Here is a 7,894-nt window from a genome sequence, read left to right as displayed (position 1 = left end):
TACCAAATCATTGCAATATATAAAAATAAAATCATTATTTTTTTGACTAATAAATAAATAAAATCATTATTAATTTGTACACTTTAATTATTAGCTAATCATGGATGTCCTATAGATGCTGTCCAAGAAATTGACTTTAAATAGTAGTAGTAGACTTTCTGCAAATGAATACTCATATGATAATATGAGATTTTTAGTTTCCAGGTTGTATTCTGACATGGATGAGATAACGAATCTTAATCTGTCCCGGATCATAAACAATGTACTCGCTGTGCCATAATTGACTCTGTCAGCAAAAAGAAACAACTTATTGGGAAAACAAAACCTGAATTATAATTATGAAAATGAACAAAGAAAACCTTATAGTCATTGAGATCCACCGGACATCCAAGTGGAACAATAACACCATCCTCAAGAGTTCGAGCTTCTTTCGGGTTCGGTCCTCTTCTTCCCATTCTCCTTTGTACTATATTATTATATATATGGAAATAAGATCCCAAAGTTTTTATAACAATATCTGAAATGTCAAATAGCAGAGAACTTATTTCGACTTCACATGAGCATGGTTTTTTTTTCTTTTTGTTAAGTGTTTGTGCATAAAACAAAAAAAAAACACATACACAAACGTATAGTTAGGGCAAAGAAACAATCTTGGCTATAAATATAGGGCTTTTTTTGCTTAATAACCAAAAAAGAAAATTTAATTAGATTTTGGGAGAGAGAATAGAGAGAGATAGGAAGAGAAAGTAGGAGAAAGAGAGTGTTTTTACTTTTTAGTTATTTAATGAATTTTGTTTTTTTGTGTGTATATTTCACTCAATTTTCCATAAATATACCTTAACTTTCCAGGAGGCAATATGTTAGCAGAAAAATCTTCTCTTTGAAGCTCAACCATTTCACCCAAAGCCACCTATATGAATATATTACAATGAGCTTTCTAAATGACTGGAATGAAATTATTGAAATTATGTTAGAGCTACGTATATAGATCAAATAAATGTACCTCACACAAGAGTAGAATACCGTCTTTGCAAACAGAATTTTCATAAAAGGAATAACATTTGCTTTTGGAGAGCATATCCGCAAAGTAAACACCTTTTCCAAACATATAACCACAATGAGGAGCTTCAGGAGGAGCAATTTGAAGACCTAAGGATAGATATATAGACCAGTTCTTCTAATATTAGTTAATCACTATACGTTATACAAATGACAAAATATATATACGTAATTATATTACATCACCTTTGGTTAAAATGCTAGCCCAATTAGTAAGCCGTGACCCGTGCCATAGCAGCATCCTGTTCTTAGTTTGGGAAAACTAGCCAGACAAATTGTATAATTTGTATGTAAAACCATACAACCATAAGAGCATTATATGACTTTTCTGTGTATATATACATATTTTGTAGTACATTACCTTAATGAAATCATCATGTAGATTTGTTCTTAATGTTGTTTTGAATACTTGAGCAATTTCCGGTCTCTGCGCATGTCTCCTCTTGTCTCTGGTATTCTCTATATAGTCAGCGATCTGATTCCATTATATATAACAAATAAACGTGACTAATAGTCTAGATATTTACATTCAAGGCAATATTAGCAAGAAACCAAGTCATAACCATGGCAAATTCCTCAGACTCTTCACTTATTGGTGTCAAATCACACCTAAGGTGCTGGTAATATGAATTCAAAGGATCCTCCTACATCCATATCCATCAATGTTTACACTAAAATATAAAAAAATAAGAAGAAAAACTGCAATAGATAAATATATGGTTGAAGTATCAAATCTAAATATGATGATGAAGATTTTACATATGCATGTTCGTCAGCAAAATTAGCTGATATAGATTTTACGTCTATGAAATTAGACGATGTGACAAATGTAGTAACTGTATAAGATTTCATTAAAAAAAAATGTATGTCATCAAAAAAAATCGAAAATATAGGTATGCATATTTTCGATCATTGTTTAATGAAGTGTCCTTTATTTTTTACATTAGTAGTAGGTCTGAGTTTGGTCAGATTAAGAGAGAAAAGGCTTTCGTTTAGCCAAAACTCTCCCCTAATTTCAGATGTCAATTTGATACACTAACTCTCTCTCTCTCTCTCTCTCTCTCTCTCTCTCTCTCTCTCTCTCTCTCTCTCTCTTCTCTCTCTCTCTCTCTCTCTCTCTCTCTCTCTCTCTCTCTCTCTCTCTCTCTCTCTCTCTACAGTGACTATGATCCAACCCTGGTTTTGAAAACCAGACCGGACCGATCGGTTGGACCGTGACTCGCTCTTTAAACCGGTTATGAATTGTGTTAAAAATCGGATTTGAGTTAAACCGGTAAACCAGGTTAAAAACCGAACAAACTCGCTAAAATCAATGATCCGGTTCGATATTAAACTCCGATTTTTTTCAAATTCAAGTTAAAATACTTTTTAAAAACTTCAATTTTTAAATAAAAATTATTAAAATGCATATGATTTTCTACTATTTATCTGAATATACTAGTTTTCCTATTTATTATTATTTTAAAAAATTTCATATCATTTTTTAGATTCTAATAATGATATAAAATTGAATCAAAATAATTTTATAGTGATATTTATATAGTTATTTAATTTGAAATTAAAAACCCGGTTGAACCGGTTGGGTCAATGGTTGGTTGGAAGGTCTGACCATTAACCAACTACAATGCCGTGTTAATGTCCGATCCGGTTTTTAAAACATTGTCTCCAACAGATACCATCTTCAGATACTTTTCTTGTCTTAACGCCTTCAAGTTTCCAGCATCGTCTGTAAATGAAACTAGACTTTCCACCGGCTATTTCAAAAGAGTAATGTCAATGGCGCCCTCAGTTCCAGATCACACATCACTGGAAAAGGGTTTGTGTTCAATCAAAATTACTGTATCGAATTACTTTTGCAAGGTTACAAATTACGGATTTTTATTTCGGCTAAAATAAGTACAAAGAATGAGAATAAAACCCATGTGAACATAAGGTTCTTTTGTCAAACTAAAAAGTCTCTGGTCTTTGTCTAATTCAAAGTTGACCTGTTCATTAGCATACAAGAAGATACAAGTTGTACAAAGAAACCAACTAAAATAAACAAGTTGGGTTTAGCTGATTAATGTCTACTAACTGTATAAGATAATGATTTATACGGTATGACTTGTGAGCACAACAAAAAATGAAGTTGACATTGATTTATACGAAGTTGACTTGGACAAAACTAGACAAACTCTTGTGTTCTTTTGCTTCCTTTGTCAGAAATGGATAAAACAATTGCAATTTTAGAAAAGATGACTTCTTGAAAGCGCAGAGATGATGGTATCCAAGGCTTTTACGTTCCTTTGCTGTGTGGTTCTCATCAATCTTTCCAATGCACAAGATCAAACAGGTTTGAAAAGTTTCAAATCTTTTATATGGTCAAACAAAGATTATGCTGTTGTCTGTTTTTTCTTTTCTTGTTATGTCGGAAAGATTGTTAAAAAGGGTTATAACACGTATGAATCAGGATTCATTAGCATAGATTGCGGGCTACAACCGGATAATTCGAGTTACACCGAGTCTTCAACGGGTATAGACTATGTTTCGGACTCGAGTTACACGGACACAGGAACCAACAGCTTCGTGGCGCCCGAGTATAGAGCAAACATGATGCAGAGCATGTGGTCCGTTAGAAGTTTTCCAGAGGGAAGCAGAAACTGTTACACGATTGGTGTTAACATCACCGCCAAGTATTTGATCCGAGCAGCTTTTATGTACGGGAACTATGATACAAGGAACGAGTTACCTGGGTTTGATCTTCACTTGGGTCCAAACAAATGGGACAGTGTTAAACTGGAGTCTTCCGAGCAAACAGTGTCCAAAGAGATCATATACTCTGTCTTGACGGACACGTTACAAGTGTGTTTGGTGAATACAGGGAACGGTACACCTTTTATATCGGTTTTGGAACTTAGACAGTTGCCAGACTCATCTTACGCAACCAAGTCTGAATCACTCCAGCTCTTTCAACGGTTGGATTTCGGGTCGTCGACCAATCTAACGGTCAGGTATCCAGATGATGTTTTTGATAGAAAATGGTTTCCATCTACACCAAACGGGTCTAAGCAGTTAAGTGAGCTGTCGACTTCTCCACCATCACGCAACAGTAGCGGTAAGTTCCAACTTCCACAAGCTGTAATGAGAACAGCAGTTATACCGGAAACCACGGGTGGGTCTGTAGACTTTGGATGGACTCCAGATGATCCTTCTCTTGAGTTTTACTTCTACTTGTACTTCACTGAACTTCAAGAACCGAGTTCCGGTTCTGTAGCAAGAAGGGAGTTCATCATTTCGTTGAACGGAAACAGTTTTGGGAGACCGTTTAGTCTTGACTACTTGGAGACCTTAGTCCTGTCCATTTCAAATCCTTTGTCAGAACAAAGCTTCCAGTTCTCTATTAGTCAGACTCGAGATTCAACTCTTCCACCTCTTATCAACGCTATGGAGGCTTACTTTGTAAACAAGCTTCCACAATCTTCAACAGATCAAAACGACCGTAAGCTCTCTAAACCACTACTTTGTCCATTTCAGTTTTGCTGGTTCTGTCTTACTGTGAGCATTCTATAGTTTCTGCTATGAGGAATATAAAGTCTGCATACAAAGTCAAGAGAAACTGGGAAGGAGACACGTGTGTGCCTCAAGCTTACACATGGGAAGGTGTGAATTGTACCTACAGTGGCACAAGCATGCCTAGAGTAATATCTTTGTAAGTGTTATATCAACAGGTCCCATCCATGCCCATTTTTTGTGAGTGAATCTCATTGGTTATTTTCTCTATGGAAATACAGAAACTTATCATCAGCCGGATTAACAGGAGATATAGCATCTGACATATCACTTCTTACACGGTTGCAAGTCCTGTAAGTTTTGTAGCTTCTGTGTATGCAAATAGTAGAAGTGGCTCACGTGTTTCACTTTTCAGGGACTTGTCCAACAACAATTTGACTGGACCGGTACCAGATTTCTTGGCTCAACTTCAGTTCCTGAGAGTTCTGTGTGTATTTTGCTCAACCACTCCTAACTAGTGAAAGAACCCTCTTAAGTAATCAGTTAATGACATTATCTACTGTGATTTTTTTTTTGCAGAAACTTGGCAAACAACCAGCTTAGTGGGCCTATACCGTCTATTCTCATGAGAAAAAGCGGCTTGTCGATCAGGTACTCAAACACAATTCTCCTTCTCATGCATTTATTACGTGCTTCAAAAGCTTTGGTTGATTTAACTCATAATCAATTGTTATGTATATTATGCAGTATCGAAGGGAATCCAAGTATCTGTGCTGCAGGTGCCTGTGAGGAGCTCTCACAAACCAAATCAAAAAAGAAGAAGCTTCCCGGTTTTGTGATTCCTTTAGTTGCATCACTTGCAGGGCTCATTCTCATTGCTACTATCTCTGCAGCTATACTGTTTATCTTCATTAGAAAGAAAAAACAAGGTATCCTTCTTAGTCTACATGAAATGGTCATTGTTGATTCTAAAAGTGACTTAAATCTCGGTGCACCAGTAGATTATCACATTCGGTATACCTGTCAGGATTAGGGAGAGTGCTTATAATAGATAATGTAGTTTTCCTAAAGGAAAAAAAAATACGGATCTAAGGGGTTTTAATTTATCCGCTTACACAATCAATCAATATACAAACTATAAAATCAATATACAAATTTTGTTTTATAGTTTTCTTGTTTTCTTCAAGTTCAATTTGCGGGGGTTATTCACAACATTTGACGGTAGTTTCTACTATTCTGCTGCAGGTCGAACAGTTAACAGGACAATCACGGCTTCTAGTAATGGACCGTCATTACTTAGAAGAGATACTGGTTCAATGCCTCGATCAATGCAGCGAAGAGAAACCGGTTTCACTACACGTCCATCTCTACAGAGAATAGAGAGTGGAATGACTGACGATGAAGTGAATGAAACAGCAGTGGATAGCTTTGATATGGAACCGGCAAACAGAAAGTTTACATATGCAGAGATTGTGAATATCACAAACGGGTTCGAGAGAGATCAAGGGAAAGTAGGGTTTGGGAGAAACTACCTCGGACAGTTAAATGGTAAAGAAGTGACTGTCAAGGTTGTGTCTTCATTGTCTTCTCAAGGCTACAAACAATTAAGAGCAGAGGTATATGCTAAATCTCTTTAAGACAATAACTTGCCGTGAGATTTGTAATATATTGAGGAAGGAGACTTAGAAGAGCTTTATGTGCATGCTAATTGTAGGTCAAACACCTTTTCAGAATTCATCACAAGAACCTTATAACCATGCTTGGTTATTGCAATGAAGGCGATAAACTGGCGGTTATCTACGAGTACATGGCTAATGGAAACTTGAAACAACACATCTCAGGTTCTTTGCTGATTTTTCACACTTGCAAAATGCTTTATAATCTTTTTTTTTTATATTTTAAAATTGCTTTAGATTCTTCTTGAGGTAAAACCAGTGTTTGTTTTTTTGAACTTCGTCTTGTGCAGAGAGCAGTCCAACTGTGTTTAGCTGGGAAGATAGACTTGGAATTGCGGTAGATGTTGCACAAGGTTAGCATTTTGAAACCCACTCTGCTTTTCACTCTTAGAGTTGTGACTCAACGTGTGAAACTCACGTGTCTTTGTATAGGACTTGAGTATTTGCATACAGGCTGCACGCCACCGATCATTCACAGAAACGTCAAGTGCACAAATGTATTCTTAGATGAAAACTTCAACGCCAAGTTAGGTGGTTTTGGCCTCTCGAGAGCGTTTGATGCAGCAGAAGGAAGCCATATGAATACAGCCATAGCCGGGACACCTGGATATGTCGACCCTGAGTAAGATCTAAGCTCAAATATTTGCTAAAATTTTCCAAAAACTCTGCTATTTTCAAACAAATATTGGATGATTCACTGCAGGTATTACACATCAAACATCTTGACAGAGAAGAGTGATGTGTACAGTTTCGGTGTTGTTCTATTAGAGATCGTTACTGCCAAACCCGCGATCATAAAAGATGAGGAAAGGATGCATATAAGTCAATGGGTTGAGTCTTTGCTTCATCGAGAAAACATTGAAGAGATTCTTGACCCTAGCCTTTGTGGAGACTATGATTTAACCTCTGCGTTTAAGACCGTTGAGATCGCTGTGGCTTGCGTTTGTAGAAACTCGGGAGACAGACCTGGAATGAGTCGAGTAGTGACTGCTCTTAAGGAGAGTTTGGCTGCAGAAGTTGAGAGGAAAAAGGATCTGCCTGTTGTGTCAACAGACTCAGTTGAAGATCTTGCACTTGGCTTTGGTTCTAATCCACCTCCTCGTTTGCGATGATTATTTACTGATTTTGGTATTTTAATGTTTGGTCTCTGTAAAAAAATATTTGTAATATATATTTGCTTTTTGTGAGTTGGAGTAACAAAAATGAAAATGGTTGTTCATAGAGGTTTTGATCTTAGATTTGAGGATTTTTCTTACTGTTTTTTTTTATTTATTTTTTGGGCTTGTGTGTGGATTAGTAGTGTCTGCTCTTGTGTCCTTGTACCTCTTTCTGAATGTCTTTGGAGGCAAATGGTTTGAATGACAAAGATGTGAGCTTATATCAAGAAATAATTAGGATCTTTGATGAGTGAAAGAGAGTTGTGCTTGTAAGCTTTGGTAGATTAAGAATAGGCCAGTGTCTGAATCACAATATGTAGACCCCTGACCAAGGAACAACATGACTGAATAAGAACTCAATCCTCTTTATTCAACCATCTGTGAGGTCAAAACTATCATTAACAATCACAATACCCTGTAATATTATCATTGCCGAATTAAGAGACTTATTAAATAAATAAATCAGCTATAGTGTTTTATAGTCCAAACTCAAGTACTCACTTTTCAGAACAA

The 7,894-nt window shown here is 36.3% G+C and overlaps 1 protein-coding gene across 1 annotated transcript; it reads left to right on the top strand.

Moving 5' to 3' along the window:
* Positions 1-3,181: 3,181 nt before the first annotated feature.
* LOC108861034 (probable LRR receptor-like serine/threonine-protein kinase At1g51880) lies at positions 3,182-7,462 on the top strand. The gene is made up of 12 exons (XM_018634869.2): positions 3,182-3,391; positions 3,509-4,537; positions 4,609-4,747; positions 4,830-4,901; positions 4,964-5,035; positions 5,128-5,199; positions 5,296-5,477; positions 5,794-6,164; positions 6,263-6,389; positions 6,515-6,577; positions 6,657-6,846; positions 6,928-7,462. The coding sequence occupies exons 1-12, from the start codon at positions 3,316-3,318 to the stop codon at positions 7,334-7,336; spliced, it is 2,802 nt and encodes a 933-aa protein (XP_018490371.1). The 5' UTR covers positions 3,182-3,315; the 3' UTR covers positions 7,337-7,462.
* The last annotated feature ends 432 nt before the right edge of the window (positions 7,463-7,894 follow it).

Source organism: Raphanus sativus, chromosome 5 (genome assembly GCF_000801105.2).
Source record: "Raphanus sativus cultivar WK10039 chromosome 5, ASM80110v3, whole genome shotgun sequence".
NCBI lineage: Eukaryota > Viridiplantae > Streptophyta > Magnoliopsida > Brassicales > Brassicaceae > Raphanus > Raphanus sativus.
Note: the sequence above shows the minus strand (reverse complement) of the source record. Positions and strands in the feature narration are given on the sequence as shown.